At 45.0% G+C, this 21,162-nt stretch overlaps 2 protein-coding genes, 1 non-coding gene and 2 pseudogenes across 3 annotated transcripts in view; 2 read left to right on the forward strand and 3 right to left on the reverse strand.

The window, feature by feature from the left end:
* LOC123500749 (histone H3-like) overlaps nucleotides 1-20,623 on the reverse strand; it is a 24,856-nt gene extending 4,233 nt beyond the window's left edge. The window contains exons 1-2 of the mRNA XM_045249379.1: nucleotides 20,283-20,623; nucleotides 12,472-12,490 (exon numbers count right to left, since the gene is read on the reverse strand). Of these exons, the coding sequence (XP_045105314.1) occupies nucleotides 12,472-12,490; nucleotides 20,283-20,568 (305 nt within the window). The 5' untranslated portion in view covers nucleotides 20,569-20,623. The remainder of the gene's footprint in view (nucleotides 1-12,471; nucleotides 12,491-20,282) is intronic.
* Nucleotides 3,937-4,322, forward strand: LOC123500745 (annotated as a pseudogene).
* LOC123500743 (histone H2A) lies at nucleotides 5,867-6,384 on the reverse strand. Its single transcript, XM_045249377.1, has one exon. It carries the CDS (start codon nucleotides 6,300-6,302, stop codon nucleotides 5,931-5,933), a length of 372 nt encoding a protein of 123 aa, XP_045105312.1. The 5' UTR covers nucleotides 6,303-6,384; the 3' UTR covers nucleotides 5,867-5,930.
* Nucleotides 11,088-11,206, reverse strand: LOC123500752. The gene has a single exon (XR_006673445.1). It is a non-coding gene; the product is annotated as a 5S ribosomal RNA (ribosomal RNA).
* Nucleotides 17,791-18,173, forward strand: LOC123500747 (annotated as a pseudogene).
* Nucleotides 20,624-21,162: the final 539 nt, after the last annotated feature.

A 21,162-nucleotide genomic window follows, 5' to 3' on the forward strand; every position in this document is an offset into this window, starting at 1 on the left:
CGAACCAGTGCCCACAACCAGCCACGTATAAACGCTGCTCGGAATGCGCTAGTAGCGACCACACATTCCGAGACTGCCCAACTCAGGACAAAAAGTGCATAAACTGTGGAGGACCTCACAGTGCACGCGCAATGCGCTGCCCAATCAGGAAGGAGGCGCTGAGGGAGAAAGAGGAGCAACTGAGGAAGAACAGGACAAGACCAGACATCTCTTTCGCTCAGGCCACCCAAGCTTTGGTTCCTGCGGACCCCATAGGGCACAGTCTGACAGGACTGATGTGCGTACTCCACGCACATCTGGTGAACAGTGCGAGACCGGGTAGCTTCCAGGACACCCTGAAAGAGAGTCTAAGGCTGAACGGATTACCACAAATAAGGCTTCCCCCAGACCCACCGTCGTCGGCCATCCTACGAGCAATTACAGGAGTGGCAGACCTTGTAAAAGCTACAGTACAGGTCAACAGTCCCCCAGCCTCCGCTAATGACGACACCCCAGACCCCAAACCACTGACCCAGAGGAAAAGAATCCAGCAGCAGCACCAACAAACGCCACACCACTGGAGGAGATGACCAGACCAAATAAGAGTACGGACTTTCCACCCAGTACTGACGAGGACGATGAGGAGACAAACATTCAAGTGACGATCTTCAAGAAAAATTCAGACACATGGCCGAAGGCGTTCACCTATATCCACCTCAAGTCAGGAATAAAGGAGGAACGATATAAAGTGATCCACACAGGAGGAGACGAAGACAACGAACGGGTCAGGGAATGGATAAAGAACACCAAAGTATCCTTCCAGCACCTCTGCCAGACAGTGACTGAGGAAGACTTCTCAGCCATCAAAACAGGCCCCATACCGCGCAGGAGCTCCGCCAGACGTAGGACAACTGCTCCCAGACAAACACAATGAAGAGGCTACGCATCATACTTCACAACGTTCTATCCTGGGACACCAGAAAATTCGACCTTAGCAACACGTACAGACGTTTCGACCCGGACCTGATACTGATGACGAGCCACGGACTTAAGATCGAATCTAGAATGACACTCCCTGGGTACCGAGTGTACCAACGGAATACAGACAACGAACCCATGGACGGAGTAGCAATTGCCGTCAGGAACAGACTAGTACACAGAATAGAAGACGACTTTGCCTCTGAGACACTAGCTGTAACCACGCAGACTACAGAAGGACCTCTGACAATTGCAACAACATACCTGCCACCTAGACGCCCTCACATTCCTCACCACGACTTCATGCGCCTGCTAAGGAGACAGACCCCTGTTATAATAGCTGGTGATCTAAACGCCAGACACCCGACACTCGGGAGAAGGACGACTAACACCACTGGACGAGACCTTATACAATACTTAAGACACCACACGGTGAGACATATCGGACCCTTCTTCCCAACATACTACGGACCACTTTCAGCGACTTCCCCTGACATAATACTCACTAACAACAACAACAACCTCTTCCACTCTGTCTCACCAGGACCACTGACTTCCAGTGACCACATCCCGGTCATACTCGACGTTTCTACATCCCCAATACTTACTCCGACTCCCACTTCATATGCCTTGCACAAAACAGACTGGGACGTCTTTGAGGCAGACGAAGACCTCCAAATGATGGACCACCAAGATGTATCTCACGGAACACTAGAAGACATAGACGAAGCACTTAACAAATGGACAAAAACTGTGACCGACGTGACGGCCAGACATGTACCCACAAAAACACACAAGATGACCGCAGGTCCAAGACCCTCTAGAAACACTGTGCTCACACAGATCCATTTCCGGGCCTTGCGTGAGCGAGCAGAAAGGACAGGATGGACAATGAATGACTACAGACGGTACACGCACCTCCGACAGACGCTACAAGACTTACGGAGGACAGAAGCAAAACGGTATTGGGGAAAAACTGACAGACATGATAGCTCAGTACAAGGCACCAAGACGATTCTGGAGCAAATTGAAAACACTCTCAGGACAGAGCAAAGGCCCCAGCTCATACTTGATAGACGACGACGGACTAAAGCAACACTCTGACAAAGACAAAGAGAGGCTCTTCACGACAATATGGGAGCAGGTGTTTAAGGACGACGAAGACGAGAACGAGGAGGGACATGACGACGGCGGAGACAACATAGTACATGAGTTTATGTGAATCAACTCCCACAGAACCACCCCAGAACTCACGGCCAATCCTACGAGACTGACTGGAACCTCACATTTGGACTGTGTAATCTCCGCGGAGGAACTAAGAACAGCGATCAGGAGCTCCAAAGCGACGGCGCCGGGGAGCAGCGGAATTGGGAAGACGATCCTTCTGCACCTCCCTCGAGCCGCTGCGGCGCCTAGGCCACATCTACAGTGCAGCCCTCTCTGCCGGCTACTTCCCAGACGGGTTAAAAGGAGCTGAGATGCGGCTCATTCCCAAGGCAGGAAAAAATCCAACCCAACCGGGAAGCTACAGGCCCATCTTCCTCTTGGAGGTGCACGGGAAAATGCTGGAGAGGGTGGTCGGGAGACGGCTGCAAGCGCATCTGGAGGAAGAAGGTCTACTAAGCACGGCAGAGTATGGCTTCAGGCAGGGACGAGGCACCGTCCACGCCATCGCCGTTGCAACAGAGACTCTGGCCATCATCCTAGCAGAAGGACATCGGTGCAACCTGGTCCTGCGAGATGTGCGCAGGGCGTTCGACAGGGTATGGCATCGGGGACTTCAATACAAGATCCTGCAGTTGGGACTTCCAGGCCCGGTCGAGCGCCTCCTCTGCGACTTCCTCGCGGACCGGACGGCCAGGATCAAGGTCGGTGCTCACCTCGGACCCCCGTTCCCATTACACACGGAGGTTCCACAAGGAAGCGTCCTCTCGCCTCTACTGTACGCCTTGTACACCAGAGACTACCCAGAAGCACTGCACGGCGTCAACATCCAGTATGCTGATGACGTGTCTCAGGTGTTCCACCATCCGGGACGCTCGAAGCGAATGCTCAGCGCACGTACAAGCAGGGACATCGAGAGAGTAAACGACCATGAGGCGAAATGGAGGATAAAGACAAACGTTGGCAAATTTACAGTGCGTCCCATTGCCTCAGTTAGACCAGCGACGCTGCGCGTTGAGGGGGAGGAGGTCGAGCTAATAACTCGAGGAAGCATTCTTGGTCTTGGCATCTCAACGCGCGGCTACACATCACACGTCACACAGAGAGTGAATCGGGCGAAAGCCGCCCTCGCTCGACTGTACCGCTTCCGGGACGTGCCTGAGAACATAAAACTCCACCTCGTAAAAGCCCTGATAGTGCCAGTGCTAACCTACCCGCCGATCCCGACACACGCGATGAGCTCTACAGCAATCAGTCGTCTCCAAAAGGTGCAAAACGCCGCTCTCAGGTTCGTGTACAACGTCAAACTAGACGACAGGATACGTACCGAGGACCTCCACCAACGAGCTTCGCTACCGGCGCTCAACGTAAGGCTCCACCAAATGGCGTCCGACATCTGAAGGAGGATGGAAGAGGAAAAATGGGAACAATTCACTGCCATCCAGCAGCCTTATGACGATGCCAGGGAAAGGAATCACTCGTGGTTCCCGAGGAGTCTCCTAAAACTACAACTCGAACCGCCACCGCATTACACTTAATATATTAAAATTAATTGACAACTAATCAACAATGATGTTCACATAGCTTGTCCGACCAATAAAAATAGATATTATCGGAAAGCAATGTTTGCCAAAGCAACCCGGATCACCCGGACACTGTAATTCTAATACTATATTTCTGTATTTCTATTCTTTTCTTGTATACCAACCACCCCCTCAATGTAATTTTCCCCCTCTTTCTAAATGAAATGTTTAAAATGTTTAAAAATGTTATGCGAGTCACACTCGTGACCGAGACGTATCACTACTACTACTCGCAGCAGCGCCTCATCATCTATCACCATGACTGGCCGCGGCAAGGCAGGCAAGGGACTTGGAAAGGGAGGAGCCAAGCTTCACCGTAAGGTTTTGCGTGACAACATCCAGGGCATCACCAAGCCCGCTATCCGTCGGTTGGCTCGCCGAGGCGGCGTCAAGCGCATCTCCGGTCTCATCTACGAGGAGACTCGTGGGTGCTAAAGGTGTTCCTCGAGAACGTCATCAGGGATGCCGTCACCTACACCGAGCACGCCAAGCGCAAGACCGTCACTGCCATGGACGTCGTCTACGCCCTCAAGCGTCAGGGACGTACCCTCTACGGATTTGGCGGTTAAATCTGGTGTCTCGAATTTGGTGTCAACAACAGCAACTGCAAAAACACCATAAGAAAAGAGTCAACATATCCCGGACCTTTTATAGGTCCACACAAATGAAGAGAAGGAAAAAGTTATAGACTAACACTACTAGGACTATGGTTGTTCCAAGTAAAAGTGTTGTCCCTACTCTTTACGTCATTATTACAATTTGTGTGTGTTTTTTTTTTTTTTTTTCCTTTTCTTTCTTTTTTCTTTTCCCTTCTTTCTATTTGTTTTCCTCTCTGTTTTATCACTCAAAGGTAAATCAAATGAAAGAGAAAGGATTATCAACTAAGTGATGTGAGGTCAGACACCAACCGCTGCTACAGGTGCTGTTTGTTTGTTTGTTTGTTTGTTAAGCTTCCGCCCATTAGTGGCGCAGGCAATTTTATTTCTTTATAGTGGTACCCATACAAGGAGGGAGGGTCCATATCAACACCGAAGCGCATCATCATCATCATCATCATCTTTGGTGTAGCCACCTAGATAGAACCTGGGTACCGCGGTGACATGTAGGTAGGTACCTTTCATTAAATCCCCCTCGCCGACTGACATACCTTCAAAACGGTGTGTGGTGTGATTCTTTCGAGCCGACGCGTGAACGTCTGTCTGTCTGCCCGATCCCACGTCCACCACCTTATCCACTATGGTCTGACCGCTTACTTGTATGGAGATCTTTTAGGTTTTTCTTTGTTCCTGCCGGGAATTTTCCGGCCTGCAGCGCTGTCACACTTGTACGTACCAATACGCACCTTAAAAAAAAAAAAAAAAAAAAAAAAAGTTGGAGAGTTTCTGTTTATCTTTAAATATATTTTGCATTGTTTTTGCAAACAAACACAGCAATACTTGACATCGTTTGATCCGCGCGCCCTCCCCTCTCGGGGATGACCGCCGAGTGAGATCACAGGTCAAAGTGAAAGCGTTAATCCATGGGTCACTCACTCACTCCCTGTCCCTACCTACCACCTACCAGCCAGGAGGGAAGCAAGAGAGGGGACACTTGCACGCACCAATACGCACCTTAAGTCAGGTAGGTACTTAATACTTGGTAATTGAACGGTGTTGTATTATATACATTGTGATGCTCTAAAAAAAAAAAGAAAAAAAAAAAAGAAAAGAAAAGGCAAGTTGGAGTAAGCTTCTTGTTTATCTTTGAACACATTTCGCATTTTTTTTTTTTTTTTTTTGCAAACACAGCAATACTTGACAACGTTTAATCCGCATCTCTTGGATGACTGCCGAGTGAGATCACAGGTCAAAGTGACCGACCGCGTTAATTGATCCCTGTCCCGCTAGCTACCTACCAGCCAGGAGGGAAGCAAGAGAGCAAGACAGAGAGAGGCGTGTGCGGGAAGCAAGGTCCTCATTGACACACGGGCCCTAATCCCATAATTTGCTCAGCGCAAGGTGTTTTTTTTTTTGCAGCGCTGCAGGCCGGAACAAAAAAATAAAGAGAAAAAAAATTCTACCATTAGCATTTCTATCATTCATTATCAAAAAAATATATACCATCATTATTATTAATATCATGGTTAACACTATAGTCTATTCAATTCTCTAGATGTGTCAATGTGTGGCTCCGAAGAGGAGCCGGATATATATACTTGTTGGTGATGATATTGAGGAGGAGAGGGATTTACTTCTTCTCGGTCTTCTTGGGAAGGAGCACAGCCTGAATGTTTGGCAGCACGCCACCCTGTGCAATGGTGACCCCGGAGAGGAGCTTGTTAAGTTCCTCGTCGTTCCGGATGGCCAGCTGCAGGTGACGCGGGATGATGCGAGTCTTCTTGTTGTCGCGGGCGGCGTTGCCGGCAAGCTCGAGGACTTCGGCGGCCAGGTACTCCATGACCGCTGCAAGGTACACGGGGGCGCCAGCCCCCACTCGCTCGGCGTAGTTGCCCTTCCTCAGGAGGCGATGAATCCTGCCGACCGGGAACTGGAGTCCAGCACGGCTGGAACGGGACTTTGACTTTCCCTTCACCTTTCCTCCTTTGCCGCGTCCGGACATGGCGAGTAGTGGTAGTAGGTGGGATTAACAAGTAGTAGTGGTATTATTAGCAAGTAACACTCCGTCAGCTGCGGGAGCGAGTCGGTGTGTTGTGCGTTATCTGTTCTTCGGCGGGCTCGTTTCCTCTATATAAAAGGAAGATCGGATCAGCGCGTAAAACGTAACGTAAAGGGAGGCTGGGGATGGTGAGCGGCGAGCGTGATGGCACCGCAGGATTTCTTTTTCCATAAATGACGTCGCCTTTGGGTGCTGGTGGCTCAACAGGTGTGCAACACGAGATCGTGGACTACGACGGCGTGCTCCTCAGCCTCGTGGTGAAGGGTGACTGGCGGGGTTCAGCAAGGGTGTAGCCAGGTAGAAGCGAGCTGGGAGGCTGGGGTCTTCCCGCTTTTCCTTTGTCACCCAGCCTGGTCCTCCCGCTCGTCAAGGAGATTTTCGTGAACGACATTTTGGCGTGCTGCGGGGTGAACCTGCCTCTCCGCTCCACTTCCAAGGAGATCCACTTCCTCGTCTCCTCATCGCCTTCTTCATCCACTGGTCTTTCCATTCAGAGCTGTATATCTTCTCATATATCACTGGCATGGCTTCTGCTGCTGCTGCTGCTTGGTCAGGGGGGAGAAGCGGCCACGGGTGAGGTTTCAGACTTCCCCTATGTACCGGGAGACCTCGGCAGGTAGTTTTGTGGGTGATGGAAGTCAAGGCACTTGATGGATGTGGATTGTTGGCAGGCCGTTCTGTTGCAGGATGAGGGAGCTCCTGCAGCCGGCGATTGTTCCCGCCTGCCAAAGCCGCCGTATATACAGGCGTATGATAGCCTGTATATCCTCTTCGTCTTCCGTGGTGCTTGGGCTTTGGAGGGCAGATGTGTTCTTTGTTGAGCCACGTCACACGCCTCCGGTCCAGCTTGTACGGCGAAAAGAATGGTCTCCTTCTTATTGATTCTTAACATGAAGCCAGATACGTGGCAGAAGACATCTGTGCCGGTTTTTCCTCATGAACCCGTACCGGCTTTACATTGAACATTTGACGAGTAGTGTCCAGTTTCTTTTTTTTTTTTTTTTTTTTTTTTTTTTTTATTTGTTCTTCTCGTTTCTATATAAAAGGAATATCGGATCAGCGCGTAACACAAAACGCCCAACCGGGAGGCTGGCTCTCGCGTCGACTCGCGATCCTGAGCAGATGCACATATATGGCACTCTTCAAGTCGGGTGCAACACAACACAAGAAGTTGAACGAGAGAGAGAGAGAGAGAGAGAGAGAGAGAGAGAGAGAGAGAGAGAGAGAGAGAGAGAGAGAGAGAGAGAGAGAGAGAGAGAGAGAGAGAGAGAGAGGAAAGCTACTCCATCTACATCTACAAGGTGCTCAAGCAGGTCCACCCCGACACTGGCGTGTCCTCCAAGGCTATGTCAATATGAACTCTTTCGTAAACGACATTTTCGAGCGCATCGCTGCCGAGGCATTGCCTGGCACACTACAACAAGCGCTCCACCATCACCAGCCGGGAGATCCAGACTGGATGTCTCCTTCTGCCCGGCGAAGTGGCAAAGCACGCCGTCTCTGAGGGCACCAAGGCTGTCTTCAAGACACCTCCTCCAAGTAAACTAACTGTCAGTCAGGTCAGCTAGAAGAGGGGAAAGAAGAAAAAAGAGTAACTGCTGTCAGACAATATTCAAACCTTACCCGGCTCCATAGGAGCTACACCTGAATCCAAAAAAAAGGAGACACAATATAGACAAGTGTGGATGGTGGTCGCCGCTGGTGCACCAGAGCCGGATGGATGGATATGGATGAGCTAGATGGCTGGCTCGTCATTAATGAGGCTCGCAACCGAGTCAGAGCAAAGAGACCCATCATCCACTGCACAACAGCAGCAGCCCGTAGTAGTAGTAGTAGTAGTAGTAGTAGTAGTATGATGATGATGATGATTAAGCGTACGTACGATACTAATCACGGCAGGCAGGCTTTGGAGGGTGGGTGCATCCATGATTAATGATGATGATGATACCTCCTATTTCAGTAACATAACATTTTTCATCATACAAAGCTCAGGAAGCACACAATTATTATAGCTTGTAACATGAATCTTCGCTCTTTTTTTTTTTTTTTTTTTTATTTCTTTCTTTGTTTTCTTGACTGAATTGCAGTGAATCAATCAATCAATATATCTACAAATCACACTGGAGGGGAAAGCAGTCATTCTCCATCGGCACACACACTACTGATCACAAACACACACACACAATACACACACACACACACACACACACACACACACACACACACACACACACACACACACACACACACACAGACACACACAGAGAGAGAGAGAGAGAGAGAGAGAGAGAGAGAGAGAGAGAGAGAGAGAGAGAGAGAGAGAGAGAGAGAGAGAGAGAGAGAGAGAGAGAGAGAGAGAGAGAGAGAGAGAGAGAGAGAGAGAGAGAGAGAGAGAGAGAGAGAGAGAGAGGAAAAAAAGATTCTAATCAGAAATCGTTCGACCATACGGATCAAAGCCAACCCATTCATGGTTTATGTAATATTATTCTCTTTAGATAAAGCACCTTTGGCCCTGAAGAGGGCCTAGATATTGTTTGTTGTTCTTCTTGCCTTGGATGACACACTTATTAGGCACGCTCGCCACGGATTCGACTCAGCTGGATGTCCTCTCTGATAGTGACACGCTCTCTGGATCGCACTCTCTCTCTCTTCAAAGACACAGTGGCAGGAGCAGATTTGCCAGCCGCCTTCGTGGCAAGCTGCTTGCGGGGCGCCTTGCCACCGGTGGACTTGCGGGCCGTTTGCTTAGTACGTGCCATGGTGAGTAAGTAAGGAAGTAAGTAAGTTACTACCGTTCGGAACGAACAGTTGGGCGAGTTGAGCGCTGAAGCTGGCACTTCTTTAAATACGGTTTGCCGGGGCCCAACCTTGCCTTACGATTGGACGGGAATGACGTAAGAGTGTTCGACAACCACAGAAAACTCCCCCCTCTCACAACCATAACAACATGTCATGGGTAACTCAAAGAAATTGAGGCAGGCGAGAGGGAGAGAAAAGAGGAAGGAAAGAGAGAAAAAACGGAAAAAAAATAAAACAAAAAAACAAACACACACACACACACACACACACACACACACACACACACACACACACACACACACACACACACACACAGAGAGAGAGAGAGAGAGAGAGAGAGAGAGAGAGAGAGAGAGAGAGAGAGAGAGAGAGAGAGAGAGAGAGAGAGAGAGAGAGAGAGAGAGAGAGAGAGGGACAGAAGGATCCCACCGACAATTCTGGACGTTTTATTTTTTGTTTTGTTTTTTGTTTACATGATTTTACCGGATATGTGCATAAATAGCAAAATTAGAAAATGGAGTGATTTTCGCGCGTCCCCCCGGGAGGGCTTTCGACCCCCTCGTCCCCCAAAATTTGATTTGGCTAATTTGCATAAATTTGCATAAAATTTTAAATTAGAATAAATTAGCAGAAACATTGCATACATTAGCCCCTACCGAAAAAAAAAAAAGTTGACAATTTCACAATATAATTATTTCAAATGCAAGGGCCACCAACATATAGCATGAAAATCCTAATATATACACAGACACACTTTAGCAACTACGATCCACAAAAAAAAAAAAACATTATATTTTACATACAAAGAATATGATTTCTCAAATATACCTGACATCAGCAAAGCAACCATTTTAGATTCTAAGGTCAAATTAGGATGGATGGATGATGTAAAGATAGCAATCGATCATTTCATTCACCAAATACCCACTGCAACATGGCCAAGACAAATTGTTAATCAGATTATTATAGTCTGAAGATCACTTAGACGTTGCCATTTTTGGGAATTTCCCGGCCTGCGGCGTTGCTGGGCAAATTAAGGGATTAGAGCCTATGTGTCAATGATAACCTTGCTCCCCACACACCATGGATTAACACGGTCACTTTGACCTGTGACCTCACTCGGTCACCCAGAAGGATGTGACAACGCTCGGAGGAAACGTTGTCAAGCATTGTTGTTGCGTTTGCAAAACCAATGCAAAATTTATTTAAAAATAAACACAAATTCCTCTAACTTGCCTCTTTAGAGCATCACAATGTATATGTACTACAACACCATTCAGTTAAAAAGTATTAAGTACCTGACTTGGGGCGCGTATTGGTACACGTGTGACAGCGCCGCAGGCAGGAAAAACGCCAACGCCTAAGTGATCTTCATAAAAATGGTCAGACTATAGTGTGCGTATTTATTAGCGTGTCGTGTGTCACGGTTAGTCTGACGGCTTGCGTCTTTCCTCCTCCCACAGCCGCTGCAGTGACTTTCTAGTTTTTTTTTTTTTTTTTTTTTCTTCTTCAGACTTCAATGGTTAATATCCAAGCTCGACAGAGCACAGCACACGTCCGTGCAGGTGGTCATTCTTATCCCCCCCCCCCCCGGCACCAAGCTAGGCTAGCGGTTCGATGCAATTTCTCTATAGGAGAAAAAATGTCAGTTCGAGTCCTCTCCTATTCATGTGTGTTTAGAATACACAGTTTTGTCTGGTAATCCAGGCACGAGGTAGTACAAGAATAAATGGATGAATTAACAAAGAATAAAATAAGCAGGTAAAACAATATAAGAATAGACAAATCAAACCTTCTTCTTCTTCTTCTTCTTCTTCTTATTATTATTATTATTATTATTATTATTATTATTATTATTATTATTATAAAATAATAATAATAATAATTAAATAATAAATAAATAAATAGATAAATAAAAAAATAATGGAATGCCAACAACATCTGGTGTTCCCAGGCGGTCACCCATCCAAGTACTAACCGGACCCAACGTTGCTTAACTTCGCTGATCGGACGAGAAGCGGTGTGTTCAACGTGGTGTGGTCGTTGGCACTCGATGTGAGATTTTAGGCCCCTTTAAATTCTTCCTGGCTTGCCCTACTATACTCCGTATACCCTGTGAATCAAGTCCTTTCTAGGTGTTTCTTGGTTTAATATCGTTTCCCTATTGGATTAATCTCTCTCTCTGTCTGTCTGTCTCTCTCTCTCTCTCTCTGTCTCTCTGTCTGTCTGTCTGTCTGTCTGTCTTCTTCTTATTATTATTATTATTATTATTATTATTATTATTATTATTCTGACACAGACTCAGTCTGCCTCCCTCTGTGGCTGGCTGGCTGGTTGGCTTGTTGCTCGCTGCATGCATGCCGCTGGCTGGAAAATCTGGCACCTCCTCCGACTCGATATTATTTGGTTTTACGCCGTTTTCTTGCTTGCCTCTCGGTTGTACGTCTCGGATGCGTGGTCCGAGGGTCAACGACGAGACGGAGACCGTGTTCGTATGACCCAGCGATGTTGGATCAAGTGGGAAAAACAGGAAATATTGTTACCCTACTACAACCGGGAAGGCACCAGTTCCATATATATTACCGCGAGGCAAAAATGCGCCTCGAGATGGCAGGCCAGCAACACCAAGGCGAAGTCAAATGGTACAACTACAAGCGCCACCCCTCAGGATGTGGGATGTGGAAGCCAACGCCCGACGTCTGTAAGCTCTGATCCCACTCCTGTTGACGCACAATGGCCTACCCGGTAAAAGAATTCCACCACAAGCCTTCGGAACCTTGTACCCATACACAGGGAAACCACCGAGGGTCCACCAGCCGTCTCGCCAAGACAAAGTCCAACCTCGCCGCGAAGACCTACAGGAAGAGGTTGGGACCGTCGAGGAGGACGAGGAAGACGAAGACGAGCTCGTTGATGTGGAAGGGAGCGACTCCGACCAGCCACTTTCGCCTGTCCAGCCTCCATTAGCAGAAGACGTAGGCTGGAAAACACCTAAGAGGAAAAAGAAGAAGAACTCCACCTCAACAACACCCGCAGCCGAAGCTAAGCCAACTCCCCAGCCAAGCCCACAGAGTGAGACGAACACGGAGGAACCTCACACACTCCATAACCTCCTGAGAAGGAAGAAACCAGGCACCAAACGGGAAGACACACCACCAACGAAAATAACCTTCTCGGATATTATACAGAAGGGATATGTTAAAAAAAACCATATAGACATAAAGGAGCAGACAACCATCCAGAACACAGCCAGCCAACTCGCCCGCCGTGGAGGACTCGCCACCTAGTCATCCACCCCACTCCTGACACCAACATCGACGCTGCAGCCCTTCCTGACAAGACCATGCCGCCCCCGCACAAGCACCCCACAACCTCTGCTGAAGACGAGAAGCTCATCTCATCACAGCACTCTTCAACTGGCAGCCGCAGCGACAACACCTCCTCTTTTCGCTCTCTACTACGGACCACAACCACGCGCTCCCAAACCCAAGCGCTCTTCCCAGCCCGCTCTCTGACTGGCTGAGGGTTGTAGCTCGCTTACACACACTCTAAACGGCCGAGTCTGGAAACTGGTACCGTAGCGACCAAGTTGACAGATAAGGCTACGGTACAAGTAATAGAGCACTGGTCAGCTGCCTGGCATTTCTGCTAAAGTCCTGCATCAGGGGGACTCCCACTTGGGGGTTCTGCCCAGGCAATAAGCCCTGTGTTCCGGGGACTCCCTCAGGGTTGAGTCCCGCCCAGGCACCTGTCTCCTCCTACTAATTCCTTCTCTTTTCGCCTTTAGTGTCCTCCAGGTGGTGAAGATGAACCCTGCGGCTTGCACAAGGGGGGCACCTAGTGTGCTGCCTTAAGCCACCTGGATCAAGGTCAGGCAAAAGCTTGGTTAGGAACAGGCGCAGTTCAGGCCGGTTACGACAGCTGTTAGCAGCTGGGCTGGTAAACTGAACTGCTTAGGCAGGCTTCTCTTTACCATCTTTCCCTAGCTGTGTCGTCTGTTGGGCCTAGGCCCCCTTTTAGGATTTTTTTTTTTTGTGTACATGTACTTTCTACCTTGCATTTATTCTTGCTGTTGAAACATGAGACACAATGGCTAGAATAAAGGTTAAATGTAAAAGTCCTAATGAGAAAGGTAAAAAACTCAAGCTCATAGAGATTCTATGTAAAAAGGATATTGAAATCAGTAGGATTTTCAACACCCACGATGGATTTGTGGTACTGACCCTCAACGAACATCATGCTGATAGTATATTTACCACTGAAACCAAACACGAACTATCTGACAATGATTTCACACCTATCCTGCCTCCAGATCTAAAAGCCAAAAAAAGCGTGATCATTCCCAGAGTGGATGATCTCGTTTACGAGAAAACAACGATTGAAATTGGCGAAGAACTCATCAGGAAAAACGACTGGATAAAAGAGGAGGAAATTGAACACATATACAAATTTCCCAACTCACCAACAATAAAGATCACATTTACCTTAACCTCACTCGCAAAACTATGCACTGAAAAAGGTCTAAAAGCCTTTCAAATTAGCATCCCCGCACACGAAATAAAACTTGAAACATATATTCATATCCAATGCTGTATGCGATGCTACGCTATGGAAGACCACCACATTAACGAATGCCCCATGAATAGAGAATATAAGGTGTGCTCAGAGTGTAGCAAAGAAGGACACGTGTGGCACCAATGTCAGGAGCCAAATAAGAAATGCTTAAACTGTGGGGAAAACCACAATACCCTGGCAATGAAATGCCCAAAAAGGAAAGAAATAATAAAAAAAAACAAAAGAACACAACAAAACACCCAACAAAACACAACATACGCTGACATAACAAGGACTAAAGCTCCAAGCAATTTACAAAACTACACCATCCCCAAAATTAGCAAAGAAGAAATACTTAAAATTCACATTTGCGTAGCACAAGCTCAAAATAAAAACCAAGAAAAGCCAGGGTCATATGCAGCCGAACTTAATAAAATTTTAACTGCAAACAGCTTACCTAACATCATTATACCTGAAGACTCTTCGGAAACACCTATGAATACCACCATGAATCATGACACCACTCAACAAGACACACCTACAACACCTAAGGTCTTGAGTAGAGAAAAGAGTTCAAGCAACACTAGTTTAAACTATGAAACCACCCCTAAAAAGAAGCTAGATGCTAAAGATCTGGGCTTGAACTTTTTTACTACCAAGGAAAACGGATGGCCACAAAACTTTTCAACTGTGGAACTCATCAAAGAAGTCAGAAATAAAAAAAATCAAATGGACGTATACAAATAATAAATATGAAGAAGAATCCATCCTGCGAAAAGCTGAAAAAGGCGAAATAAACATGACAAAATGTTTCTTCATAATAGAAAAAGATGAATTTAGGAAAATCAGGCCGGGACTTATTCAGGAACGCTCACCTTTAGAATATCGCGACCCACGCACAAAAAAGACTCTTCACCACTAAACACAACATCAAAATAATCCAGCACAATATCCTGAATTGGAAAACTAACAAAGTATCACTACTACCCTACTTTCTTGAAAATGACCCGGATATTCTTTTATTAAATAGTCATGGTTTGAAAAATAACGAAGAGTTAAAGATCCCAGGATACCGAGTTTACAAAATAAATTTTACTGAAGACATATACGATGGTTCTGCAATAGGTATAAAACATAACATAAAACATAAATTATTTGATAACTTTGACACTGATTTTTTAGCTATAGAAATTAACACAAGTTTAGGACCCATACAAGTTGCCACAACATACCTACCTCCCAGACGCCCTTTCTTACCTTACACAGACATGCACAGACTTTTAAGTAATAATATTCCAACATACATTCTGGGAGACTTTAATGGCAGGCACTCAGTTTTCGGCAATAGAGACAACAATACTGTGGGCAAAAGTTTATCAAACCTTATAAATCAAGGCAAATTAATACACCTTGGACCTCACTTTCCTACATTCTACAGACATAACTCATCCACAAATCCTGATAAAATATTTTCCAATAAACACCACTACTTAAACAGCATCATCGAGCAAGGTGACATAACAACTTCCGATCATCTACCTGTAATATTTAAGCTCTCCACAAGTCCGTTTATTATGGAAAAACCAAAAACATATAATATTAATAAGGCTGACTGGGATCTATTCCAGCACAAATTAGATGCACAAATAAATGTTACCAACTTTGAGGGAAATAATATCGATCAACTAGAGGAAGCAACAACAAAATGGATTACAACAGTAAAAAGTGCTATGGAAATAGCCATTCCAAAATCAACACATCATTATATATATCAGTTAAAAATTACCCAAGAGATAAAAACCTAGAAACCCAATTTAAAACCTACAACAATATGCTACATTACATGGCTGGACTTTGCAAAGCTACAGGATTATATAAGAATAAGAAACGAATTAAAGGAAAGATGCAAAGAAGCATATAATAAGAATTGGGAGGACCAAATAAAACTTGTATCAGAGAACAGTAAAAATAGCAAACAATTCTGGAATAAAATCAAATTACTTAAGGGGAAGAAGACTAATCACACTAACTACATGAAAGATACAGAGGGGAAAAAATATTATTCGGATAAGGAAAAATGTCAAATAATGGAGGAAACATGGAAACATGTATTCAGAATTACTGAGGAGGAAGAACACAACTTTGATAGACAACATTCTGAACATATTGATAGATATATTAACGTAAACAATATTAGAGTTAAGCCTTACATCACAGTCAACTTAAACAGACTAAACAATGAAAACTATAGCACCAGAGAAATTACAATAGAAGAAATTAAAACCTATATTAGACGATCAAAAAATAAAGCACCAGGCTCCTCTAACATAAATAAAACAATTTTAGAAAATGTACATCTAAAACATTTGAGCAACTAAGAAATATTTTCAACGCCTGTTTATCTATTGGATACTTTCCATGTGCTCTTAAAGAAGCAATAATAAAATTTATCCCCAAAAAAGAAAAAAGTCTAATAAACCCTATTAACTATCGACCTATATCATTACTTGAAGTACCTGGAAAAATTTTTGAAAAGCTTATTCAATCAAGACTAAATAACTTCCTGTCAGAAAATAACATAATCAAAGAAAGACAACATGGATTCAGGACATACAAGGGCACACATACTGCAATAACAACAACACTTGAATTTATTGCCAACGCATTAGCAGAGAAAAAGCAAGTATATATGGTATTAAGAGACGTAGCAAAAGCTTTTGATAAGGTCTGGCATAATGGTTTAAAATATAAAATATTGAGATTAGGCCTTCCTGATATATTAGAAAAAATTTTATGTAACTTTTTAAATAATAGAAAAGCCAGGATAAAATTTGGTAAGGAATTAAGTAAAAGTATGGAATTATTAAGTGGTGTACCACAGGGATGCGTTTTATCACCAACCTTATACACACTATACACTAATGACCTTCCCCCACCAGAACATGGATGCCTAACCACAATGTATGCAGATGACATCACCCAGATAATAACAACACCAAGCAAATCGAAACTAATGATGAGAGCTAAAGTTGAAAGAGAAGTTGAAAGAATAAATAAATTCGAAAAGAAATGGAAAATTAGAACAAGTGAAGAAAAATTCAAAATCATACCTTTGGCGCAGCTTAAAACAAAGAACATAACTGTTAATGGAAAGGTCATTGAAACCAGCAAGGGTGGAAAACTACTAGGTCTCAACATAACAAATACCGGCTTTGTAGGACATATAACGAAAACAATAAACAAAGGAAATGGTATATTATCACAACTAAGAAGATTTAGCAATTTAACACCTAAAATTAAAACTACACTAGTCAAAACACTTTTAATTCCAGTCATGGAGTACCCTTCCATCCCTATTTGTATAGCCTCAAAGACACAAAAAAGAAAAATGCAAACAGTTTTAAACAAAGCGTTACGATTTATCAACTGTAATGAACCAGACCAATTGAACTCTTATAATCTACACACAAAAATATAACATCACCCCTTTAAACATATCTAACCATCATAAAGCGCAAAAAACATGGGAAATAATAAGATTAAGCGAACCCGAACAGTATGAAATGCTAGTAACACCCTATGACAACACACATACATGGTTCCCTAAATCAAGCAATATAACTGAAATGGATGAACCACAACCAATAGTCACATGAATAATCTTACACTTTAAAAAAAAAAAAAAAAAAAAAAAAAATTGTGTTAATACTAACAATAATATTAGAAATTAATATAATTGTAATACTAACTTTATTTGATTGATAATGGTTACTTAAATTAGTTAATAAGTAAACAAATATTATATAACAATAGCGGTATTTTAATATATAACTAATTATATAAGCAAACAAATATATAAACAAATCACTAGCAAAGTGGTCAAGCCCACTATCTATTATTCTCTTACTTTCTTTCACCCATTCTCTTAACCACACTTTCTCTTTAGCTAGCTCTCTTTCTTCACCCCCTTTATTCTAAAAAAAAAAAAAAAAAAAAACAATCAACAAATAAAAAATGCGAGTCACACTCGTGAGCGAGACGTCGTATCACTACTACTACTACTACTCGCAGCAGCGCCTCATCATCTGTCACCATGACTGGCCGCGGCAAGGAAGGCAAGGGACTTGGAAAGGGAGGAGCCAAGCGTCACCGTAAGGTTTTGCGTGACAACATCCAGGGCATCACCAAGCCCGCTATCCGTCGGTTGGCTCGCCGAGGCGGCGTCAAGCGCATCTCCGGTCTCATCTACGAGGAGACTCGTGGGTGCTAAAGGTGTTCCTCGAGAACGTCATCAGGGATGCCGTCACCTACACCGAGCACGCCAAGCGCAAGACCGTCACTGCCATGGACGTCGTCTACGCCCTCAAGCGTCAGGGACGTACCCTCTACGGATTTGGCGGTTAAATCTGGTGTCTTGAATTTGGTGTCAACAACAGCAACTGCAAAAACACCATAAGAAAAGAGTCAACATATCCCGGACCTTTTATAGGTCCACACAAATGAAGAGAAGGAAAAGTTATAGACTAACACTACTAGGACTATGGTTGTTCCAAGTAAAAGTGTTGTCCCTACTCTTTACGTCATTATTACAATTTGTGTGTGTTTTTTTTTTTTTTTCCTTTTCTTTCTTTTTTCTTTTCCTTCTTTCTATTTGTTTTCCTCTTTGTTTTATCACTCAAAGGTAAATCAAATGAAAGAGAAAGGATTATCAACTAAGTGATGTGAGGTCAGACACCAACCGCTGCTACAGTGTGCTGTTTGTTTGTTTGTTTGTTAAGCTTCCGCCCATTAGTGGCGCAGGCAATTTTATTTCTTTATAGTGGTACCCATACAAGGAGGGAGGGTCCATATCAACACCGAAGCGCATCATCATCATCATCATCATCATCATCATCTTTGGTCTAGCCACCTAGATAGAACCTGGGTACCACGGTGACATGTAGGTAGGTACCTTTCATTAAATCCCCCTCGCCGACTGACATACCTTCAAAACGGTGTGTGGTGTGATTCTTTCGAGCCGACGCGTGAACGTCTGCCTGTCTGCCCGATCCCACGTCCACCACCTTATCCACTATGTTCTGACCACTTACTTGTATGGAATTTTTTTTTTATTTTTTTTTTTTTTTTTTTTGTTCCTGCCGGGAATTTTCCGGCCTGCAGCGCTGTCACACTTGTACGTACCAATACGCACCTTAAAGAACAGGTAGGTACTTAATACTTGGAGAGTTTCTGAACTTTAAAGAATTTTGCAAAAAAAAAAAAGATGGAGAGAGTTTCTGTTTATCTTTATATATATCTCTGCGTTGACCGCCGAGTGAGATCACAGGTCACATCAATACTTGACATGGTTTCATCCGCGCGCCCTACCTCTCGGAGATGACCGCCGAGTGAGATCACAGGGTCAAAGTGAACGCGTTAATCCATGGGTAGGTACTTAATACTTGGTAACCGTTCAATTACCAAGTATTAAGTACCTACCTGACTTAAGGTGCGTATTGGTGCGTGCAAGTGTCCCCCCTCTCTTGCTTCCCTCCTGGCTGGTAGGTGGTAGGTAGGGACAGGGAGTGAGTGAGTGACCCATGGATTAACGCTTTCACTTTGACCTGTGATCTCACTCGGCGGTCATCCCCGAGAGGGGAGGGCGCGCGGATCAAACGATGTCAAGTATTGCTGTGTTTGTTTGCAAAAACAATGCAAAATATATTTAAAGATAAACAGAAACTCTCTCCATTTTTTTTTTTTTTTTTTTTGTTCTTTAAGGTGTGCGTATTGGAGTGTGACAGCGCTGCAGGCCGGAAAATTCCCGGCAGGAACAAAAAAAAAAAAAAAAAAAAACCTAAAAGATCTCCATACAAGTAAGCGGTCAGACCATAGTGGATAAGGTGGTGGACGTGGGATCGGGCAGACAGACAGACGTTCACGCGTCGGCTCGAAAGAATCACACCACACACCGTTTTGAAGGTATGTCAGTCGGCGAGGGGGATTTAATGAAAGGTACCTACCTACCTACATGTCACCGCGGTACCCAGGTTCTATCTAGGTGGCTACACCAAAGATGATGATGATGATGATGATGCGCTTCGGTGTTGATATGGACCCTCCCTCCTTGTATGGGTACCACTATAAAGAAATAAAATTGCCTGCGCCACTAATGGGCGGAAGCTTAACAAACAAACAAACAAACAGCACCTGTAGCAGCGGTTGGTGTCTGACCTCACATCACTTAGTTGATAATCCTTTCTCTTTCATTTGATTTACCTTTGAGTGATAAAACAGAGAGGAAAACAAATAGAAAGAAAGGAAAAGAAAAAAAGAAAGAAAAGGAAAAAAAAAAAAAAAAAAAAAACACACACAAATTGTAGTAATGACGTAAAGAGTAGGGACAACACTTTTACTTGGAACAACCATAGTCCTAGTAGTGTTAGTCTATAACTTTTCCTTCTCTTCATTTGTGTGGACCTATAAAAGGTCCGGGATATGTTGACTCTTTTCTTATGGTGCTTTTGCAGTTGCTGTTGTTGACACCAAATTCCAGACACCAGATTTAACCGCCAAATCCGTAGAGGGTACGTCCCTGACGCTTGAGGGCGTAGACGACGTCCATGGCAGTGACGGTCTTGCGCTTGGCGTGCTCGGTGTAGGTGACGGCATCCCTGATGACGTTCTCGAGGAACACCTTTAGCACCCCACGAGTCTCCTCGTAGATGAGACCGGAGATGCGCTTGACGCCGCCTCGGCGAGCCAACCGACGGATAGCGGGCTTGGTGATGCCCTGGATGTTGTCACGCAAAACCTTACGGTGACGCTTGGCTCCTCCCTTTCCAAGTCCCTTGCCTCCCTTGCCGCGGCCAGTCATGGTGACAGATGATGAGGCGCTGCTGCGAGTAGTAGTAGTAGTAGTAGTAGTGATACGATGTCTCGCTCACGAGTGTGACTCGCATTTTTGAACAGAACAGAACAGAATCAGAAAAGGAAAGATGGGGAGGGGGAAGTGGGGACAGAAGAAGAATAGATGGGTGATAAGAAGGGAGCTTCAGTAAGAGGGTAAAGTCACTGGGGCTTGACCCAGGCGCAAGATGGACTTTTGTGGTTACTGAGCGCTACGTCTATTATAGAAGTTCTTTATAGAAGAGATGGACGCGGCAAGGGAGGCCGGCACCAGACCAGGGGGAGCCAAGCAGAGCGCATTACTACCGAGCACGCAAGAGCAGAGGACCGCCAATGCCACGGACGAGGGCGACGCACCCACACGGAAGTGGCGGCCAAATCTTTTCGTCTTCAGTGCAAACAACAAACACCGTGAAGCAGGAAGAGTGAAGTACGTGATAGTAGGAGGGGAAAGGATGACACATAGAGAGGATGGGGTGAGAAGTACTTCCGTATAGCGGAGGGACCTACAGTTTTACGTGGGTTCCGAACCACGGATAGTAGTAGAATTGGTGATTTGGGG

The sequence above is a fragment of the Portunus trituberculatus genome, unplaced genomic scaffold (assembly GCF_017591435.1).
Source record: "Portunus trituberculatus isolate SZX2019 unplaced genomic scaffold, ASM1759143v1 PGA_scaffold_478__1_contigs__length_65416, whole genome shotgun sequence".
Lineage (NCBI taxonomy): Eukaryota > Metazoa > Arthropoda > Malacostraca > Decapoda > Portunidae > Portunus > Portunus trituberculatus.

Bases quoted from the DNA above. Each gene is read 5' to 3' on its own strand.
- LOC123500743 (XM_045249377.1), bottom strand. From the start codon at position 6,302: ATGTCCGGACGCGGCAAAGGAGGAAAGGTGAAGGGAAAGTCAAAGTCC.